Source organism: Neolamprologus brichardi, chromosome 3, assembly GCF_056152115.1.
Source record: "Neolamprologus brichardi isolate AB-2024 chromosome 3, ASM5615211v1, whole genome shotgun sequence".
Classification (NCBI taxonomy): Eukaryota; Metazoa; Chordata; class Actinopteri; order Cichliformes; family Cichlidae; genus Neolamprologus; species Neolamprologus brichardi.
This window is the reverse complement of record NC_142106.1, coordinates 46,470,094-46,494,101: the sequence shown is the minus strand read 5'-3', so window position 1 is coordinate 46,494,101 and position 24,008 is coordinate 46,470,094. Positions and strand designations below refer to the sequence as shown.

General features: G+C 40.6%; 1 protein-coding gene across 2 annotated transcripts in view; it reads right to left on the bottom strand.

Annotated features, from left to right (window-relative positions):
* tbc1d14 (TBC1 domain family, member 14) overlaps positions 1–24,008 on the bottom strand; it is a 48,786-nt gene that overhangs the window by 17,998 nt on the left and 6,780 nt on the right. For both annotated transcript variants that reach the window (XM_006802580.3, XM_087837751.1), the window contains exon 3: positions 12,847–12,970. In XM_006802580.3, the coding sequence (XP_006802643.3) occupies positions 12,847–12,970 (124 nt within the window). The remainder of the gene's footprint in view (positions 1–12,846; positions 12,971–24,008) is intronic.

Here is a 24,008-nt window from a genome sequence, read left to right as displayed (position 1 = left end):
GGCAGTCATTACAGCTAAGACCACACTACACACAAGACCAACCGTCAGCTGACTCACAGGGTGTGTGTGTGTGTTTTGGCATTCAGAGAAGGCCTGTCATAGATCTTATGTCGTGCTGCTAATCAATTAGGAAGCTATAAATGGGGTGAGTGCAATATGAGTGCAGAAACACCCCAAGTGTGACCAAAATGGCCTCCAGTGTGCAGTGTTGGTTAATAATGCAGGCTGAGATCTGCAAGCAATCAACAACACTATACCACCAATGGGACACACACACACACACACACACACACACACACACACAGAGTCGGAAAATCTATTCCCTCAACAGGACTGTGTGTGCACAAGTGCATTCATGACTTTTGTAATGCAGCCAGTGTCATTAATTTCTTTGTGTTTGTGTCTGTTGCACCTGCTCTCAATTGGTGTTGGGGGTGGGGTGAGTAAATAAAGGTAATTGGACCTAATTTTTCCTTGAGGTGGGGGGTGGGGCACCAATATACTTGTCATACTCTGCACCACAAGCCTAAAATGTCACATCCCTTGATGTAAGCGGGCTTTGGTGTCAGGCAGTCTCACACCTTTCTGTCTTTTGGGAGGTCCCCCCCTGCCCTCACACAGGTGATGCAGCAGCCAGCGCCATCACAGCCAGGTGGAAGACATACCATGTAGGATCACGCCAATTTTTAGCTACAATTTTAATGATATGGGAGATGCCGCAACAGACTGTAAAGCTGAGACTTTCTGAAGAAAACTTTGAAACAACAAAACTACTACTACTCCTACACCATCACTGAGTGAGCCGCTTTGTGTGAATGGTGACACCTGTTGTTCAGGAGGATAATGCAGCAGCAGCTACCAGCACCCCCAGTCCTATTGTGACAGAACTGTGGTAATGCAACCGTTTACAAGTGACAGTACAAATAAGGCAACCATAACAGAACCTAACGAGAAACCTGAGCAGTGTACAAAAAATTCACTATGTAATACTAAATGTGATGTTCACCGAATATTTACAAAAACCTTTAAGAAAAAAGGGTGAAATTAGTGTGCACTTCCTGTGTTAAATGTTTCTCAGTTTTGAGGCACATGATTGAAGTAACTACCTGTTAAGTGTAGGGTACCTAAATGGTAAATGGCTTGTATTTGTATGGCGCTTTACTAAGGACCCCAAAGTGCTTCACACTACATTCAGTCATTCACCCATTCACACACTGGTGATGGCAGCTACATTGTAGCCACAGCCGCCCTGGGGCGCACTGACAGAGGTGAGGCTGCCGGACACTGGCGCCACTGGGCCCTCTGACCACCACCAGTAGGCAACGGGTGAAGTGTCTTGCCTAAGGACACAACGACCGAGACTGTCCAAGCCGGGGCTCGAACTGGCAACCTTCTGATTACAAGACGAACTGCCAACTCTTGAGCCACAATCGCCCTAACATGACTTTTAAAAAAAAACAAACAAAAAACACTGCAAGACTGTTTAAATCCTCCAATATCCTATATCTAAAAAAAAGGTAGCTTAACATAAAGGTCAAGTGTAAACTAGTGAGTTATCAAGTGGAATAAAGCTGAAATAGATCAGATATGCTTGTCTTTTAAGATTCAGGTGAATGAATGACCCAATATTGGATCAGGAGCCAGTGCTGGATGGAGTGCAGACGAAAGTAGTAAAGTACACAACAAAGCAGTCACAGAAATTGTGTTTTTCCCAGTCACAAAGAAAGAAGTACTGTTAAGGTGGGGAAAAAAGTGGTAACAAACACATGAGGAAAGATACTTCTGTGAAAATAAATGGAAGAGAACTAACAAACCAATAAAACACAACACTAGTTTTAGAGTTTTAGGTATCATGTGAAGGTGACTGAAACAGAAACATGCACATGGAGGAAGATAAGATGATGAGCTAAGCTTGTATTGTGGAAGAGGAAAATTCTGCTACTGTAAGTGACTGAGGAAAGTTAGAGAGGAGAGTACTACACAGAAGGTTATCCAGCAGTGCCATTTGTGTGTGCTTCTGTCTGTTTTGCCTGTAGTTGCTGTCCATATCCTCTTTCATCTGCTTTGCAACTGTCTGTCTTTCACTTACTCTGTGCTTGACTGTTCTTTAACTGCACCATACTGAAGATCACTGATCTCCCAAACTGGCTAATTTAGCTTCAATCTTCTGGTTCATTGTTTTGGTTTCTTGACTCACAGATTTATATTCAGTCATATTAATCCACCCACCTTTGATTCCAACAGCTATTTAAAGTATTTAGCTGTCAGTCAGATATTTCTCCTCGTCAGATATGTCTTCCCAAACATGCTTCCAATGAAATCCTGAGGTTGTTCACTGAACTTAGAATAGTAAAATGTATCTTGTGACTTGTTAACCAGGTTTTTCTGGTCAACCATAGCAGTCATGTGCTGCTGCATGGCTTATTAAACATGATGTGTACTCAAGCAGCTGCAGGTCAAAGAAAAAGGTTAGAGATGTGCTGCCTGAAAATCAATGGATACTGCAGAGAGGGGGAGGAAGAGCAGATTTTGAAGAGGAGTAGGCATCTGTTCAACCTGGCATCTGTTCAGCAGCAGGGCAGGTACACGCACCAACATGAAACTAAAGAAGAAAGGATGTGTGAGTGGCAGTGCTGAGGTGCTGATGAGAAGGTGTAATAGTTGGTGCAGTATTAAAGTGTCCGAGGTAGAAAAATATCTAAACTTAATGAGGTTATTAAAAAAAAAGAAAAAGGATGAGACATGGCTCCAATCCTGGATTCTCTTCATAGGCTCCCTGTTAAATCCTGTTAAATCCAAGGGAGTTTTTATGTGCTGCTGTCACCAAGCGCTTTCTCAAAGGAAATGATGTGAATGTTGGGATTTTCTCCCTATTATTGTAAACTTATTGCAAAATTATTCTTTACCTCATAATAAAAAGTACCTTGGGGTGACTGTTGTGTGTTGGCGCTATATAAATAAAACTTTATTTGAACTTAAAAGCTGAAGTGAATTGAAGTGATCATCTGGGAGGTGAGGCCGAAGAGCTATTGTGCCATTGTGACAATGAAACAAATGCTCAATCATCCAGATAAGGAAATGCCAGAAAGTTTATTCTGTTCATATGGGAGAAATACTTCACTCATCCAAGCGATGTTGAGATAATTACCATCAACTTTTTGTGGCACACTACTCCACATTCCTCTGTTACCTCACAGGTAGTGCTACAAGTTAATCAACACTTAAGCTGACGAAGCATGAGCAGAAAGGATGAAACATTACTTTACCAACTCTTCCTCCTGTGGTTCTGTCACTATTATAAATGCAACACATTTGTTTTCTTGTTTTGCAACACAAAAAGCTTCTGCTTTACAAAAACTACACCCTGATGTTTATTGCCCTTGTTTTGGATAATGAAAGCTTGATGCATACAGCTTGATTTCAAACTGCTCATATGGAAAGGTGATCAAAGATCTCTTCCCCAGTTTCCCTCTACTTACCACTGATCAAATAACAGAGCTTTATCGGACTGTGCCACGCCTCCTGATGTTTCATACCGTTTTATGTGGAAACATAGTAAAATACAATTCATTTGTCATCCTGGTACAGGAACAAAGCCGTAAATAACACTTGTAAAACGTGCTATATTTCTTAGAGACTCAGCACTGGGAATAAAGGCAATCTGTCATCTGTTACACCCGTTAGCTGCAATAGCAATTGGATCCCATGATAACCTACAGCCAAGGCAACCTGCTTTGTCACTATGGCTTTCAGTAAAGTTCTCCAATTTCCTGGTAGTGATGTAAGAGCTCTCTGGGTGCCTGGCTGGCACCGTCTTTCCGATTTAAAGCTATAGACGTGAGGAAGCTGCTCTGTGATGATGACCTCAGGATATTTTCTTTAATGATTCGCATTTGGTCAGTCAGTAATATGTGTTCCAAGTCAAATGAAATTCTGCTTGAGAAGAGGTTAATTTCACTCCTGGTTGTAAAACTGTCGTCCACAGTGCCAAAGAGCATAGCCTCTGCATCAAATCCTCAGAAAAACACCACAGGGTTTTCTAATAATGCAAGCTGCGAGCTGAGAGGCGACAGCAGTCTGCTTATCCTTGTCGCCAAACTCAGCTTTTCACCAGATGCTGCTTAAGGCATCAACAAGCATACAACAGAGTAAAATACTAATTGATTCTCTATCATTTGTTATATAGGAAGGTAGGGGTGTGTGTCAATTTACAGATTATCTAATCAGGTCTCTTCCTGGTAAAATTCTTTCCAAATGTTGCCTTTTCACAGAGGATTTAACAGCTATTGGGGTTGTCTCTCCAATAGTGTATGTCTGTGAAGGTTCTCACTCATCCAGGTCATCATAATCTAAGGAGGTTGGAAATAAAGGAATCTGGACTTCTGCAAGTTTCCTGGAAGACGTTTCACCCCTCATCCGAGAAGCTTCTTCAGTTCTAAGAGCAACCGTGGGGCGACCATGGTTCAGGGGGTTGGGAAGCTCATCTGTAACTGGAAGGTTGCCGGTTCGATCCCCAGCTCTCTCTGTCCTGGTCGTTGTTTCCTTGGGCAAGACACTTTAACCTACCGCCTACTGGTGTTGGCCAGAGGGGCCGATGGCACGATATGGCAGCCTTGCTTCTGTAGGTCTGCCCCAGGGCAGCTGTGGCTACAACTGTGGTTCGCCTGCACCAGTGTGTGAGATTGAATGAATAGTGGAATTGTAAAGTGCTTTGGGTGCCTAGAAAAGCGCTATATAAATGCAATCCATTATTATTATTATTATTATTATTATTATTAACAACAACTGGCGGAGACTCCCAGATTTTAAGCCCTATGGGAGTGCCCCCCTACAGTGTCATGTGAAAAACGGTGTCGGTCACAATCCACCAATGTTTCATGTAACTCATTGTGAAACATAGCCCAACCCTATTATGTGATTTCAAATGGTCACATGGCCCAGGATATGAGTGAGTGTTAAGGCCTCGGGAAGGGATCTCAAAACTGGATTATAGACGGCAGACAGTTGGTGTCGTAAGCCCCCACCTCTGTTCAAAGATGGTTGTTCACAGTGGACATAGATGGCTTCTTTCACTCCATTTTAAACCATCTGTCTTCTGTGTCAAAAATGTGAACATTGGTATCCTCCAAAGAGTGAATGTCCTTTAGCTGCAGATGGACAGCTGAGTCTTGTCCCGTGGAGGTGGCTCTTCTATGTTGTGCCATGCACTTATGAAGTGGCTGTTTGGTCTTGGGGACACCCCCATAGGGCTTAAAATCTGGGACTCTCCACCAATTACTCTTAGAACTGATGAAGTTTCTCAGATGATAGGGGAACGTCTTCAAGGAAACTTAAAGAAAGTCCAGATGCTTTTCTTTCCAAGCTCCTTAGACTGTACGTTCTGTACTTAACACTTAAAAGGTACTTTTTGACAATGTTTGCTATGGACTCCTATTATTACTTTGGTCTGCTGGTGTGACCAACGTCTGGCATATGAGAACACCATGATGTAAATAGTAGACACACAAGCAACATGAAATTCTGCCTGTTAAGTTTGGTTGCGTAACAAAAACAAACTTGACCTAACAAAAAAAACAAACGTTTTGCTCCTTTTTCTTAATCCTTTTTCATCTTCTGTCAGTAGAAGTTTGTCAATAGGATGATTCTGCCTGAGTACCAGATCGAGTTTTTATTAACCAACAGATTAAAAGGTTTGTGGTGGTGAAAAAAAAAAATCAAGGTTAAATCAGGAACAATCAAGAACCACAATGTCACTTTGTTTTTAATGCCAACCATCATGTCATTATCCCATTTGCTTATTTATATCATCTATGACACTTGACCTTACTCGTGTTGGAGTAATTAAATGTTTCTGAATTGCTTTCAAACAAGGACTCCAACTGCATGTAGTGTCTTTGGCACAGGACGGCTGACACATTAACAGTTGAATAACAGTTCTCACAGGGGAGCTGAGGAGGAGTCTGTAATGATCTGGCAGAAAGTGAACAATATCTAGACAAAAACATAGAACTGAATACTGGCATCAAACACTCCAATGAGACGTCTCAGATGAGCTGTTTCTTTTTAACTGCATCAGTGGTGACAGCAGGAGGAAATCCCTTGGATGTCCCTACAATTAAAAAAAAAAAGACAATGCTACTTCCACACTGATACACATACTTTGGTAATACTTGGTAAAGGTCTACAGGTCAGGTTCCATGCAGTGGAGATGCTTTGTCCCCTAGCTGGCCAACCAACCATCAACACATCCAAAAACCAGACATTATCTTTTTAGAGACATTCCAGCAATCATCACCCTGCTCCCCAACACAAAGCACAAAGCTACGGCTATTATGGAAGAGCCTGAAAGAGGCTATTACTGGATACCCGAGACGTCCTTTTCCTGTGCTGCTTCTCTTTCAACCTCTGACTACCAGTGTCCTCTGATTCTGCCAGACAAGGCGAGAGACAGTGGGTCATCACGCTCACAGTGCAGCTGCTCACTCACCATGAACGCTGCGGTTCTGTACAGACAGCCAGTCCTCCGGTGGGGGTTCGTCTTGAAAACCCTAGCCTAGCATCATTGCTGCTCCACAGGGCTCACTCCTGGCAACAGGAAACCCAGGAGGTGAAAAAGAAGGGCTGCTGACAGAGCAACACACCCCGCATTACAAGATGATGCAGCACCATGATACCCTGTTTCCTCCCCCCCACTCTCTCAGTGTCCCTCACTTGGAGCGGTGACGCTACACTGATCCACTCTAGTCTGTCAGTGCCGCTGCTGCGTGTGTGTCAGCAAATCAGCACCACCGTGTCGCTGCGCTCGAAGGAGCTGTGCACTCTGCTGTGCTCTGGCAGGCGCTCTAATCAAACCCCGAGTAATAGATTAGTTCACAGCCACTCTGGCCTCCACTCTCTTAATCCAGTCAGGACAGAATGAGCAGCTGCGACTTAAGAACTGATAGATCTTTTAAAGGCAGCATAACAACACATGAAGAGATCTAAAATTGAATGAAAGCTGTGATTCCATTTCTAAACATTCAGTTGCCTTTCAAAGACGCAAGTATCCAGAAAGCTTTTGTTGTTAAGGCTGAAACACAAAGTTCAACTAATGAAGGCTTCAGGTGCTGTGGCAACATTGTATCTGTACTCTGGGCAGATGGAGGGGTGGAAGACTTGCCGGAGGGTGGGTGGGTGGGTGTGTGTGTGTGTGTGTGTGTGTGTGTGTGTGTGTGTGTGTCTGAAAATGTTATTCTATTCATTTTATTTCTATGTTGAAACTGGTTAGATCCATTAGCAGCATCTAACCAGTTGTTAGAGGAAGCTAACATATCATAGAGGAAAGCAAAGGCTAGGCAGTTAAGAGGATTTTAGGCTGATATGACCAATTTTAAAAAAAAAAATAAAGTCAAATTATTGCAACCATGCAAAATGTGAAAAAATTATTTATTACTACTAAGTTTAGACAACATATGTTTGTCTGTGAAGGTTCTCAGTCATCCAGGTCATCGTAGTCAAAGGAGCTTGCAAAGAAAAGCGTCTGGACTTCTTTAAGTTACTTGAAGACGTTTCACCTCTCATCCGAGAAGCTTCTTCAGTTCTAAGGTCAAATGGTGGGGAGTCCCAGATATAAACCTAGTGGGAGTGTCCCCCCACAGAGGGACAAAAGGACCCCCTGATGATCCTCTAATCGCCTGAGCCAAGGTGTGGAACTGGGGGTGGGTCCAAATCAGCCAGGGTTTCGGGTGAGCTCGTTGTGAAACCTGGCCCCACCTTTTCGCATGATAAGGTAGGGCCAGGTTTCACAAAACGTCTTGAAACGTCTTCAAGCAACTTAAAGAGGTCCAGACGCTTTTCTTTGCAAGCTCCTTTGACAACATATGTTTGGCTATCAGCTTCTATGTGAACATTTGTTGAGAATCTTTTATTTTTTTATTTATTTATGGTGACAAGAGGTAACTTGATTCCAATTATTATATTGTTCACACACGTGAGCAAGGTGCTGGACACACGCGGGGGACTGGCTATAAATAACTGGATTATACAGTAAAAACAAATCACATTGAGACTAGATTAAATAAATAAGTGAGTAATCTAATCCTCTTTCCTTCATTGAATTTATCTTTGTCTCTTTTTATGCATTATTAATGTGAAATCAGACTCGAAGTCACAACAAGGCCTTTAAACACAGTGGAGCACAGTGATGTTTTACTCTCAGCAATGCAGAATTGGTTTACATGACAGAATAATGATTCACAGCTTTGGGAAAAACTGTTAGTGGAAACAGCACAGTGAGTCTCATAATAGCTCAACAATAACAGAGTCAAATAGGAGTCCAGTAACCCCTCCTTGAAACAGCAGCAGCACTGGCTTAACAAAGCCTTGAAATCTGAGCCTTGTTAACTGATTCCTCAGGTCCAATATAGAGTTACAGCCACAGACAGACTTGTGTGTGTTCATGAGCACTTGTATATCAACATGCAATTTAAAACCAATACAAATACACAGTCAACAGTGCATTTACGATTTAAAGCCAACTTGTTAAAAGGTTACACATTAACAGAACCTTTAACTGGGCTTCCCATGCACAGATATCACTGAAAGAGTGCTTTTTCCTTTGTTTCAGAAACGGGGCAAATGGAAACACAATAACAGGTTTCTGATGGCTCTAATTACATGTTAGCATCTGGTTCTTTAGTTTGTTTTATCAGCACAGAGCGACCCTCTGCTTTTATTGAGCCTTGGGCACTTTTCTGTGGAAGTGGGAAAATAATAAGTATTCAGGCACCAGCTGGCTATCTGGCAGTGTTGTCAAAGACCTTGACATTTTGAATACTGCATAACAAACACGTTATGCTTGCTCTCCACTAAACCCAGTCACATAGAGAGAAACAGAAAAATAAGTATATATAATATTTTAGCCGGTTCTACTTATATACATGCAACTGTTTCTTCTATTTTGGCCATTTTATATCAAAAGACAAAAAATATTTTAGGCAGCCATAAAAAGAATTGATGATTCATTATAACCGAAAAGCTGGAGCTCAAAGCAAATGGGTGTCCATAAAGGAAGCAACTACCAGCAACCACAGAAAGTCAATGAGATTGAGCAACTTCAAGAAAAGATGGAAAAAATAACCACTGACCATATGAAGTTAAAATATACAGATCGTTTTCATCTTTGAGGTGAGCAACTGCAGCTTGGAACGTCTGATAGCGACCAAACATCGCTGCCTGTCAGGGATAATACATGTAGCATGCTTACATCCCCAAAGGAGCATATTATCAACTAGAGCTGGGCGATATAAGATTTTTTCATATCACGATATGTTTTTTTCATTTCAGGCGATAACGATATATATCACGATATAAGCCAAATAACTATATTTGTAAGATTTAAATGTGCCGTTGCTCACAAGCAAAATGTGAAATAATCAACAACTTGTTTTGATTTAAATATTTATTTCCCATAATAAGTTCAACAGGGTAGATGTACTTAAGGAACATGAGACTTTTTCAGATAAATAAAGGCAAATATTGCAAACTACACAAAAGGCAGCCGCTAAAGCATTTAAGTTTCAAAATAGAACAAACGAAACAGACTAAATTGTCAATTCCACTTAGAAACAAAATATTAATTCTAAAAATAAATCTTAGTTTGTTTTACAGAAGAACAGACAAAATTGACTAACTTTTGTCAATATCAAATAAACTGAGAACTAAAAGGAAATTCTCAATCTCTCCTTGTTGTATAGCTTAGCTTTTCAAACAGTTTTAACAGTTACTTTAGTCTGACAAAAGCCGAATGACGAATTAGCGCTTCCAGTCAGAGATTGAGCATGCACCGGTTTATTGTATTTCCAGACTTGCTTTCGACACAATTTACAGTGCGTGCTACTCTGTTTTTGTCAGACTTGAAATAGCCGAAATACCTTCACACTACGCGACTTCTTTGGCTCTTCCGTTCGACAATCTCTCCGGCATTGGAACCATCATCGGGTTTTTTTTTCACGCTCTCGGTTAATTTTTCTCTAGTCGGCACACTCATTTCCTCCATTACCCGGGCGGCACGGCGGCTGGCTGCTTCCCAAACAAATACACATGTGCGGTTTGGCACTTGTGCTGTACGTAACAAGTCATGTGACGTGACGCTGCAGCTGTGATTGGTTCGGCTCTGCGCTACTTAATTTGGATTGGCTGGTTTTTTTTTTTGGTTTTTTTTAAGAGGACAAGAGAGATGAGGTCTATCGCAATGGTTTAATTTTTCTATCGAAAAAAAGTTATTTCGCAATACATATCGTTATCGTTCTATCGCCCAGCTCTATTATCAACTACTTGAGCTATCTGTCTTCCTGAAGTCCACTGTATTGTAATAACATGCTCCTACTATAGTGACCATGCAAATAAAATTCCCCTTGTCATGTAAAACCCAAACCAGTTTGAATAAACGAATAAATAGCTCAAGTCAAGTCAAACATTTGCTGGGCCATGTACTATACTTCTAAGAGCTGCTGAAGCCAAACAGAGGGGCCTCTTCAATTTCTGCAAGTGGTATTTTTAAATATAGCAGCTGAACCTGCATGTCATTTTTCAGCTTAGTACTCCTATTGTTCGAGAATACAGCAGCTTGTATGCATGATCTTAGTGTTTTGAACTTGCTTATGATGAGAGCCATTATGAACCAACTACTGACGAAGGCTTCTTTATCAGTCTTAAGAAGTAGTTATGATGTTACTGTAATTGGCCTTTACCTCATGGTACAACATTAAGGCTCTGCTTAAAACTGAATCTAAGCTATCTGTCTGACCTTTGAACAACAGATGCACACTGTGCAGAAACACCAATTCAAAACTGCACTTTCTGAATTGAACTGATCACATTTTGGGTCAGAGCTGGACCCTGGATCATTGAGCCAATGCCTACTTGTATTAGCGTCAGTTAACTTATGAATATAATACCAATGGTTTGTGCATCAGACAGCTGGCTGTACAGTTTGACTGGGGCTGTGATGGCAGCACCTTCTGCAGTCACATAAACCGCTCCTGATGGTCTATGCCAAGGCCAGATCAACCCCATTCATAGCACACATGCGGAAGGCTGGTTTTCAAGGACAGTGACCAACTGGAGTAGGATGTTGATACCTTATCAGCTTTATCAAACTCCAGACTAAAAATGTAATTATTCATAAGTTAACTGACGCTAATACAAGTAGGCATTCGTGGCTCAAGAGTTGGGAGTTCGCCTTGTAATCGGAAGGTTGCCGGTTCGAGCCCCGGCTTGGACAGTCTCGGTCGTTGTGTCCTTGGGCAAGACACTTCACCCGTTGCCTACTGGTGGTGGTCAGAGGGCCCGGTGGTGCCAGTGTCCGGCAGCCTCGCCTCTGTCAGTGCGCCCCAGGGTGGCTGTGGCTACAATGTAGCTTGCCATCACCAGTGTGTGAATGTGTGTGTGAATGGGTGGATGACTGGATATGTAAAGCGCTTTGGGGTCCGTAGGGACTAGTAAAGCGCTATATAAATACAGGCCATTTACCATTTTACTTTTCATGGTTATTTTCCTGTTGGAGTCTTCATAATTTTATTTGATGGTTTTTCTGCATGGTCACCACAAACAGAAGATCAGCTGCTCTGGGAAGAAAAATCCTTTGTTCTACTGAAGTACGCAAGGCCATGTTCTCTGTGTCAACCAAGCAAAGCACACACAGAGCTGAACAAATGGGCTACAAACAGACAAAACTCTCCTTGGTTTATAAACAGGACAGAGAAACGTCATGTAAAGGAGAAACGGTTCCTTTTCTGATTAGTTTTCTCTCAAACGAGCAGTGACCTCCACCTCACACTGGGGCGGTTCCCAGCTGAGCAACAGGAATGAAATTTGGCACATCCCAAGTCTGAGAGAACAGTTCTCACCTGGAAAAGAGTTAAAGGCACATACCAGGGAAGGCAGAGGTTCATCTGCAGTGGTGCAGACACTGTACTGGTGTGCTTTGGAAATAAGAGCTGAGTGTACAGCAGAGCTGTAAATTCATTGGTCGGTCTATCTTCTTACCCTCGCCTATGGCCACAGGCTGTAGGCGGGGACTGAAACAATAGGATAGCAGATGGCTGAAAGCTAATATACCTGCTGCAACAGTCGGTCGCTTCGCTCAGCATGGCAACTGTGTTTCATAGACATTTGTTTTATACCTGCTGTTACAGGAGGCTGCTGCAGTATTCTCCTGAACTATAGATATGGCCACTTAGACAATACATCCACATAAGCGTTGAGATAGGAGGAAAAGAAGCCAAAACTGGAAGCCAAGATGTTGTCAAAGGTTTTTTGCAAAGTTTTTTTCCACAAATTGTCAAGTTTTCTGCATCTGTGCATCCCTGATCATGTGCTACAATATCATTAAAATGGCAGTAAAAAACAATACAGCTGTGTCTTCAACCCAGCTCTAGCGACCGCAGCGTGCCAAGTTACAAAAATCGAGAGGTGCATAAGCAGCCGACCGGCATCAAAATTGATGTGCAACACTACAAACACAAACTATGCATCATGCCACATGAGATTAAGCTCAGCCAGTACATTGAAAGAAGCCTGGTTCAGGAATCTTTTCTAGAATGGCGTCAGGATGCCTCCTTGTTTTGGAGTTTTAGGCATGTCCTACCAGGGAGGTGAAGAAATGATTTGGAGAATGGAAAGTATGGTGGGGAAATAGAGATCTGCACATCACTGATTGGACTGCTGTTCGTCTGACCCAGACGCAACTACTGCCCACGTCTCCATCCTTTCTGGCAATTCAATAGGTATGCTCGTGCCACAAGCCACACACAAAATAAAGCCCCTTAAGTTCTGTTGAACCCCTGGTCTGATTACAGATTCTACCTTTTGTATTTTCTTAGGGTCTTTGAGGGGGCTTTCCCGAAGTGGGACTTTCCCAAACAGCTTCCACCCAGGATCCTTCTGCTCCACAGGCTGATTTTCCTTCACTCTCCTGGCAAACAGGCTCCTGAGAGAGGAGAATGACACAGAATTAGAATGGACAATAATTAGCTCATTATAACAGCAACACAAAGATTGTCTATTTGACTTAAAGAACAAGGGGATATAGGTCGCAAGCCATTTAACCTCCTACCTTATGAGGGATATTCAATTAAAATTTAAGGTCTAGTTAGAGAAAATTTCCTCAAACCAAGGTCCAAAATATCAAAGTTCCAAATGCATTATAATTTAATGCAATATATAATAAAGTAGCCCAATTTTTGAATCAGTAGTAGTTTGAAGTTATATAAGAACATTAAATCTACATTTATGGTAATTTCATTTTAATGGAGAAAGAGACAATTCAACCAAAAATCCAGAAAGAAAATATTACATGAAAGTAATAAATAACAAATAGATTTGCATGTCAAAATAAATATTTGATTCCCCCACAGATTGACTATAATCATGGGACATAGCCAATCAATTCCAGATACTACTGATCTTAACTTGTTGTGTGTATAAAGTACACCTTTTCACAGAATCAATTTGCTTTTATTCCAACCTATCCACGACCACATGTAAGACCAAAGATCGATCAAAGAACGTGACAAGACTGCAGATCTGCACAACGCTGGGCTACACAAGGATGAGTTACAAGAACATCAGCAAGAAGCTTGGTGAGAATATGACAACTGTCCGTGCAATTATTCAGAAGAAACTGTCACCCTTGAAGGAATTCTTCCCTCACAGGGTGAGGATGATCACAAAAAAAGATGGTGGATCAGCCTAGAGCTACACTTGTTAATGACGTAAAGGCAAATAGGACCACAGTCACCAAGAACACCACTGTTAACACACTACACATTGAAACCTTGCAGCGTTCCAAGTTCCCCCCTTGGTTATGTGGCCGATCTTACAAACTCGGAAAGAGAACATTTCCCCCACTGTACATCGACTATTGTAGACAAAGGAAAAGGCTGACCATACTAAAATAAGTGTGTGAATGTGTGTGTGTGAATGGGTGGATGACTGGATGTGTAAAGTGCTTTGGGGTCCTTAGGGACTAGTAAAGTGCCATATAAATACAGGCCATTTACCATAAGAACAATAAGATAAATGTGAGAAATGTTGCACTAACGTAAAATAGAAATGGTGCATCAAAATCTAGTAATAGGTCTGGGTTCAGATCCAGATTGTAGTTTGCCTATTCATGACCTAGGCACAATATGGAAGAAAGCATTGGGAAATGGTTGCATTTAGGTGTTTTTTGTCCCACTTCCACAGGTGTATAAAACTCAAGCATTTGTAAAAGAATGGGTCATCTAAAGAGCTTACTGAATTTGAGTATGGTAGTAAAATAGATGCCACTGTTGCAACAAGTCACATTGTGAAATTTCGTAGCGGCAAGTGGTATTATTGCAAAACTAAAGTGTATAAAAACCACATCAACATCATGTAAAGTTACAGAGCAGGGTTGCCATGAGTTCCAAATTTCCCCTCATTATTGCCGCTTTGACTGAAGAATACTACCTTCCTCCAATGAATTTTGTGAATTCCCATTTGAAATGAATTGTATCCAGTCTCCTCTGCACTGCATTGAAAGTGCAGTGGTTCCAACCCATCTGGGGTTTAAATACTACATGCTAAACCGTTGAAAAGCTTTCCTTTGTTCTACAACATTCACTAAGCCATTTAGCCAGCTATTCGGTTTTATTTTTATTCATTTATCACTGCGTTGATGTCACTGAGCTGTTAGAGGTGGCTTTAATTAAAAGCCCGAATAGAGGCAAGCTGTGAAAAGACACATTTAAATTGGTCAAATAAAAAGCCTCTTCTGACGAAGCAGGGCAAGAACAGGCACAACTGAAGGCTGTAACATCAAAGAGCCCACACACTGCTGTTTGTCTAAGGCTGAATTTCATCAAGGGGTTTTCTATAATGATTTTCACACGTCAGCTAAATATTACATTTTCAAGCTTTGGCTCTCAGCAAGTTGTACAGACATGTGGAAAGAGCCAGGAAGGGTCAAATAGGACTAAATGCACAAGTTGTCTCAGTTGAATCAGTGACCCCTGACCTCTTAAGTGCTGCACAGCTTGACCTGTGCCCGTGGGTTGGTCTCGAGAGTAGTGATGACAGGAAACATGCTGCCAAACTCATTCAATGACTGTCACCACATGTGCTACGGGCTTCTGTTTTTGCTTCGGAAATTGCTTCATTCAAGATGTTCTACTGTGCTCAGTAAAAACATAAAGTTCCTGTCATCTGGACAACAAAATTACATTGGCTCTTATCTTGCTTAATAACAGTAGTTATAAAGTTATTATAAAGTGCAATTAATACTAATCAAGAAGCTGCATCATATCAAAAACAAGCAATGCTTTCCTGCTAGTAGTTACTTATGTTCAATTACTAAAATCTTGCAGCTGCTCTAAAATTAGTTTGTAATTTTCATTTTTTTATGATTTGGTAATATTTCAGTTTTCTAGTTACAGTAAAACAGCCCAAGTTGCAAATATGACCTATATTCCACAAGAAAACTAACATACACAGAGACCAAACTACTATAATAAAGCTCACCACCTCTGAGCAGCTAACTCAGCTGAACTTCCCTTGTTCTAACCAAGTCAGATCTCTTCAGGAGCTTCTAATTATCTAAAGAAGCCAATTAAAAAGCTCTATTTTAAATTCAGAAAAGAAATAAATCCGTGAGCTATGAGCCCTAAAATGCAGAGGCCTGAACAACTTATTCAGCAATATTAGCTGAGAATTAATAGGGAAGAAGTATTATTTATGTATAACCTGCAGGTTTTCCAGTATTCAGAAAGCAACGCGTTTTATGAGTTACAAAGCAGTCTGAGGAGCAAATATCAGGAAAAAATTATTTCTTGTAGACCATTAATACTGTTAGGAATCAGAAGGTGACGCAAGACAGAAAGATGACAATACCATCACACTGCAACTCTGGACGACATTTCAAACAGCCAAGCTTTACAGCCAACCAGCTGTAATTGCTTATGAAACACAACAAAGATATTAACAACAATTTTGCTAATGATTTACCATGGTGACATTTCAGTTTCCAGTGACAACCTGAAAACAAAATAACTTGATCTTAACAAGGAAATCCATTATGTTCACAGTCAGGCTGAAGCTGGGCGAGTCGCCACTCTATTTACCCTCTAATGCCAACGCCTCATTCCTGCCTCGTTGTAGCTGCACGTTTCAACCCTGCATATTTTCCGCTCTGCTTGCTGATAACTATAGTACACAAAGATAATCAAAGTAATGGAATGTAACTCCCAAGGTGAAAAAAAGAAAGCCATTAAAAGCCAACACTTAATATTTTACAAACTGTAAATGCACAGTGACATTTAAGCTGAACTTCTGCTATTTTCACAACTGCACAGACAAACCAGTGAACAAAAAACCCCCCCACCATTTTCCATACTATCGCTATTTTCTTACAATTTTGACAAAGAAGTACTTGAACGCATAAGACATCGGTAAATTGTACAGCACCATTTCACACTCAAATATAGAGGAAATGGTCAATTTAAGGATGTAATATCTACTGACATCAAAGCCATCTAACTCCACCCACAGCAAACAGAGGAAGGAAACGTTAGCCTTCAGATTACAAAGAAACAAAAGATGGGGAGGATAACTGAGGAGCGCATGGGGTGACGGAGGAAAGAGTCATTTAGCCACAAAAACCAGGGGAAAGACAAGGACTATTTAACAGATTTCTTTTGAAGCTTGGAAAACTCAAAACAATTCAAGGAAAACTGCTTCACAGACTTTGCACAGGCTGTACTGAATGCTACACTTAAGAATCCCATTATTATCATTGCTCATTCCCTGTCATATATTTACCTTTAGAAACATGAGTACTGGCAAACATGGCAAAGTTTCATATATTGAATCCAGCTTTACTACTTTTGGTTCTGAATGATGTTAATCTGAACATGTCGTTAGAATCTGATCTCTCTGGTTATGAGAACCTACCTCCTGTTTAATTCTTCTGGCTTAAAATGAATAAGGATTATTTATAAGTGTTAATCATACAAAACTACTAAGAGTTTAAATTTAACACTTCTCTTTGGTGAAGAGGACAGACGAGCTGACCCACGCAGCAGGGCTCTCCAACACCATTATAGGCAATCCATCCCTCCATCGCAATTCCAAAGACTTAGAAAAGTAATACCAAGAAGCAGGGTGTGGAACAATATCTTAAAACACTGTAGAGCCGTGAAAAACACAAATTCACAGCTTAAAAAACCCAATTACACCCTTATGGCTTCCAAAGAAATTAACAACAATAACAATCTTGGCAAAATTGGACGTTCTAGCAAATTCACCACAAAAATGAGAATGCTTAGAGAACCTGCTAAATGCAACAAACCCCAAGAACTGCATCTCAGACTCAACATTTAACATGCTGACATTTATAAACGTTCATGAGAGCACATTCAGAAAAAGACTTTTAAAGTATGGCTTGTTTGGAAGGGTTGTCAGCAGGAAGCCTATTCTCTGTAGAAAGAAAATGGCAGCATGACAAAGGTTTTTACATTTGCATCTGAATAAAAAAAAAACAACAACTTTGGATTTGTCTTTATTTCCAAAGGACATTGTTCCAAAGTAGAGATGTTTTACCATAATGCAGTGTTGTAGTTGAAAAACAAACAAACAACGTGAGCACAAGCAGTGGTTTTGTATCACAGACTCTGGGAATCTAGCAGTTGTTGAGTTGACCACGAACCCTTCTGTATACCAATTTATTCTAGTTAGATGTGAGGCCATCAGTGGATGAGCCCTGCGAAAGCTGATGAAGACCCAGAGGGAACATCACGAGTGTAGTATTAGATGATTCACAAAAACAGGGCTAAACTCAAACTTCTCAAACCACAATGTTTCAGTGACTTGTTTTTCAAGCAAATAAAGATGACAAGTAGAAAAGTAGAGGAATTTCATAGTTTGTGAAAGTTATTGAACTGATTCCTGGTCCACGGTTATCAGTTTGGTAATGTGGATAGCAAACTGATAGCTTGCTATCCATACTAGCTTTGGCTGGCCTAAAATTAAAACGGAAAGCATCTCTTGACCCTTTGCAATTTACTTGAATACCAAATCTGAGTGTGGATGATGCAATCATGCCGCAGAGACCATACTCCCATTTTAACAGTAACAGCTGCACATTAAAGAACCTTTAAGAAATCTTGGTAAACATGCCCACCATCACAGGGATTACTAGAATATATTATTGTCATCTCAACCTAAAAAATAAACCCACTAATAAATCTTAAAATGTGGTTCAAAGCTTGGGAAAACATTATTTGGTCAATAATCAACTTTTGGACTCAACCAACTAATTATTTATTATTTAAACACGAATCTGTACATCTGTAACACAAAAGCAATACTGAAAATATGTGATATGCCAGAAAAAGTAAACTGTCAGCAGGGAGTAGTGAACACGAGTAACCCCAGAAAGCCTCTATAAAAGAACGCAACACAGATCAAAGTGCAGAGGCCAACACGGTGCCACCTTTAAGAAGCAAACTTTGACTTCAACTCCTGGATTACTCAACACCTCGTGTGGATGCCACGTGTTTTGTTTTTGCTTGTTTTTGGCTTTCGTGTCTGCAGGAACATGATTTGCATTCAGTCAGGGCCAAAGTTGCTTCAACGTGACATCTGAATTGGTGAAGCTATGGTCGAGTACTCAAACGGAACAGCTAGAAAGAACCAAAGAACTGACTGTCAGAAATGCTTATTTATATATGGTCAGTGTGAGCTAAGACATAGCACTAGATTATTTTCTCCAAAGGATTTTAAGATTTTTAGCATTTCACAAATCTGGTTTTTAGCCTTGATGTCTGCAAATAAGGTGATAAAGTGTCTCAGCATGGTTACAGGCCTGAATTTACAATAAAGAGACTCAAAAATATAAACACAAGCCATCTCAAGTAGAAAAGCAGACTCAAGTCATAGAAAGCATAAAATAACCAGGACAAAGAACTGCTCAAAGCTGCCAAGCAGAAAAAAAAAATCCAACAGGAAACAGTAGCCATGACATGTCAATCAAGACACAAACTTATGCCACCAAGTACTGTTCATTGTCCTACCTGTCAGTGTACAGCATGAGCGATGGAGTTGCCATCCTGCTCTGTTAATGCAATTACAAAACAGAGAAACAAGAGCCTGGAGTCTAAGCTTCAAAAGACAATAAGAGGAACAGAAAAATAGCAAAAACCCTGTGGTTAAACTCAAAGGTCAGCAAGTCCCACTGCATTTACGCCTTTTACTACAGGGTGTAAAAAAAAAAGCCCTACACAGCCACTTTGTTCAGGCAGAGTGGAAAGGAGGGAGCTGCTCTCTCCTCTGTGTCCCCACCTCCTCAGTCACAAGGCTGACTTCTAAACAAATGGGATGTAAGGAACAGGAGGAGAAGCAGGAATCTGAAGGGCAATCAGTAAATGAGTAACTTTTACTTGTGACGAATGAATAAAAACAGGGATGACGAGTTGAGTTTGAGGGAGTGCCAATTTAACACCTGATGTTACCTCATTAACTGATTAATTCAGTCAGTAAACATTTTGAGTGTGTTTGGAACTTTGATTCAATTTGAGCAAAACCAGAGCAGGCAGTGGATCATTTCATTCCCGTCATCCTACCCATCTAATAACTACAACCAAAACAAAATGTAAACTCGTGGTTTTGACTCAAATGCATCTTTCCTGAAATGTATATCGGGAAAGATGCATTCAGCAGAGAGGAATAGTACATTTCTTGCAAGTCAAACAGAATACGGAAATTCCAGGTTTGGCTTCAGTTCCTAAAAGAAATAAAGCGTCTGAAAATTAAAATAGAGTCTCTGCTCCACTGATCAGAGCATCTCTTCTTACATTCAAGTAAAACCTCCAGGCACCGATGAAAAGAGGATTTAAACCAAGGTCATCTCAAATCATCACATTTTTGGCAGCTTTCATTACAGAAACAAAAAACGGGCTACTTTCAGCTGCTCTATTACAACAGCGGGCAGCTCCACATGTTTGATTTGGCAGAGTCTTGCACCAGATGCCAAATATGAAATGATTCACACACTAAATCGATGAAATGTTACATGTCGGTAGCAGAGTAGATCTGGGTTAGAGGAAGAAAGAATGAGACCATGCGATCTGACACACGTGGCAATGGCACCAGCAGCCTCAAGCTAAAAGCGGTCTCGGTTGAGATTACACTTTTTCAAAACTCAATGCACACAACAATCTCTGCAGCATCTGTAGTGCTAAATGCAAAGCTATCCATGACAACACAATTGATCTGAAATAAAAGCCTGGTCAAATACAAAAAGAAATCTTGGTAGACTAAAAGCCCAAAAGCGTTCCTCAGAACGTGTGCAAAAACCTGAAAGTCAAATGAAAGTAACTTTAGCATGTCTGTTGCCAGCTTATAAGAAGTTGAACCCGAGTATGATGATGAAACTTTTAGTGAGAGAATTAAAAACCTCATTAGCATTTTCTTCAGGTAATTAAGTCGTTGGATATGTTCTTGTTGGCTGGCGTTTTTTAACTTCGTTACTTACTACGAGGACTACGGTCACCATTCTGCTGCCTTTTCTGTGCACTTAACCCTCTAACTTCATCTTAAATAGTCTTAGTAAACTGCTGTTCCCCTAAGGTGCTTTATCTGTAACATGCACGAGGAGGAGGAAGAGGAAGGAACACCACACCTTTAGCTGCACACATTCAGAAATGGGAAGTAGCCCATTAGATGCAATGTCATGACAGTATCGTCTTCACAAACAGAGAAGCAGTGCACACTCTCTCAGGACAAGTTATGCTTTTAAGGACTTTCCCTGCCAGAAAACAGAAAATTCCTCAGGATCTGAGATACTGGGTTGGGATGCACATATCTGATAGTCGTATATAAGGGGAGAGAGTGCTTTGAATTAACACAAATATGCTGCGCTGCAGGCCTCTAAAAATTCCAACTGCACATTTGGGTCATGCTGTGCATTTGTTGAATATTGAAGCAAACCCCCCCTAAAAAAAGAAAACCCCAAAGATCCAAAAACACAGTATGAAGAGTACAAATAGGAGTCGCTAACATCAGCACAAACAACAGTGGTCAACAGACCAGTTGTATGTAACACATCTTTTTGACACTGGCCCCATCTGAAAGCAGCAACGTGCTACCACCACTGAAACTTCATAACTTCTACATGAAACAGCACAGAGGAAGCTGTGGGTCAGTCGTTTGAAGGCATTTCACAGTCTCTTTGCAGTAATTCATGTAATTAATAGCAAACTATAGTCAAGTGAGTTAACATGAGCCAGAAACTCCAAAAACAGCACTTTCCTTGTTGGCTGCTCTCTCCCCTTTTCTCTTTATGTTCGTTTTAGCACTTGTGAAGCTTTTACTGCACCTACAGTAGAATATGGAGTTTCTTGTTAGACATACTCTGCACGTGTGGCAGAGCAATGCTTGGTGCTGAGAAACTACTATGAACATAAATTAGAGCAGCAAATTCTCACTGAGCTTAAATTAAATCTGTTTTGTTCACCATGGTTTTGTTATTGTGTATTGTTTTACCAACAAATACAACTTCAGCACATACATGAATGAACTTTAGATTTATCTTATAAGGATGGGATCAGTAATAACTGGTCTAACTAACTGGTCCATTTGTACTACTGAAACACAATGTGCTGGGAGCTGGTGTCAAAAGGTGTGAATAACAAGCAAACCAGGCTTTACCAGGGTGTCTGTATCTTAAACACAAGAGACAACATGTAAGTGGTAGCTAGGTCGCTGCTGTGCTTTAAAGCTGCTATCCGACTCCTGCTTGGCCATGATTTGGATAAGCAGAGGTCAGGGTCATGACCTTTTATGTTCTGGGTGAGCTGCAATTTCCAAGAGTGGTGGAATGGGTCAGAGCGATATTTTGCTTAATGCACGTTTGTGAAGCAATCTTAAGCATACAAATTCTGCAAGTCAAAGAGGAAGTTGACAGTCTAGTATTATCTCAGTAAGGCTGGCTACAATGCTGCTTTTTGTTTTTCTTCTTCTATTTCTGCCCTATTATGGCCTCATAACATTTGTGATAGATCAATATTTCTGCCCACATATTTCATTATACTCCAGCATGGTGCAAAGATCTTGAAGAAAGTTTACAGCCCTTAATTTGTAGTTTACATCCAAAGAGACAGGCTCTTTAGATTTATTTTTTTTGAGTGTTCTTGGACATCAGTTCTTCAGGCTGTCTGGAGGTCTTTTAAAGTTTTTCTTTGGACAACTGCTGCTTTTTCATAAAACAAAAGGCAGCCAATATCCAAAAAGGAGCTCTACGAATGTCCCTCCTAAATCCTGCAACTACTCTAAAAGATTCTAAATTACAAGTAGTGGTGTGTGGATCACATCATATATGGATCGTGGCTCAAGAGTTGGCAGTTCGTCTTGTAACCGGAAGGTTGCCGGTTCGAGCCCCGGCTCGCACAGTCTCGGTTGTTGCGTCCTTGGGCAAGACACTTCACCTACTGCCTACTGGTGATGGCCAGAGGGGCCGATGGCGCAATATGGCAGCCTCGCTTCTGTCAGTCTGCCCCAGGGCAGCTGTGGCTACAGCTGTAGCTGCCTCCATCAGTGTGTGAATGTGAGAGTGAATGAATAGTGGAGGGCCCCGAAAAGCGCTATATAAATGCAATCCATTATTATTAATTATTATTATTATTATTATTATTATATACACACACCGATTCCTCCGATACCAGATATTTATGTTCTAGAATCGATTCTCACATTAAAATATTGATATTTTAGTAATAAATTTGTACTTTATCATTAACAAGAACACAGTGGAAAGTAACTGTTATTGGCATCGTCTAAATGATTGGTAGGAACAACTCCTTCCTGTCGTAGTAAGATGCAAAATGCTGCAATATAAATGTGTCACGGCTTACGTGTGCTCACTCACTCAGTTGACAATAATGGCTGATTGCAGGCAGAGTCATGTACCAGCTAAGATGAGGTTTGTGGCACATGTGGCAAGACCACAAACAAAAGTAAATCATAGCACAGAATATGATGACTTGATGATGAGGATGAGAGGGACAGGTGATGCTAGGGCGAGACAGACGTCGCTTGCGGAGTCCTTTGGTGCTACAGGCACCATCTTGGTACAGAGGGAGAAAATGTGGAGATGTGTACCACTGCTGCCGATTTTTGAAAAGTGACTTATGTCTTGGCTTAGTTTTTGTTTTGATGTTTAAACAAGTTGAATTCTCCGCACCCTTAAAACTATGGAATCACATTTGTTCAAATTTACATTAATAAATATGGTAATGAAATAAATACATGCTTGAATGAGTTATTTACTTCAGATGTTTACCCTGAGATTAGCTCACATGAATTCAATTGACCTAGATTTGGTCAAGGTTGTAGAGCAGCGGTCCCCAACCCCCGGGCCTCGGACCGGTACCGGGCCGCGAGAGTTGAGGCTCAGGTGTGAAATGTATAGTTTTCAGGGTTTTTAATCGGTTTTCAGCGTTATTTCGTTATCGTTTACTCGGTTTTCCTTGGTCTTTTCACGTGTGTTATGAATAAATCTTCTTTTTTTCGGTACCGGTACTAGTTTTATTTTGTTGTATTTATCCGCGACACCTTAAAGGCTGGTCCGTGAAAATATTGTCGGGCATAAACCGGTCCGTGGCGCAAAAAAGGTTGGGGACCGCTGTTGTAGAGTACATCATTGAAAGTGGATTATATAGGTTAGGTATCATCAAAATATATGATCTATATGCAAAAAACAGCTATTGTAGGCTTTGAAAAAATAAAAACGCATCCAATAAAAACACAGCTCAAAAATATTTCATATAGAAGACAAATAGATAATAACATTAGTCTAAAAAATTTTTCTCAGCTGTATTATTATTTTCAATCATTCGTTTCAAATGATTGTTAATTGAATATTCGAAAATGTAGGTACTGACTTTACAAGTTTTTTTTTATTTCTTATATGATAATCATTCATAATTAAACAACAAGAACAGATAGTCTGT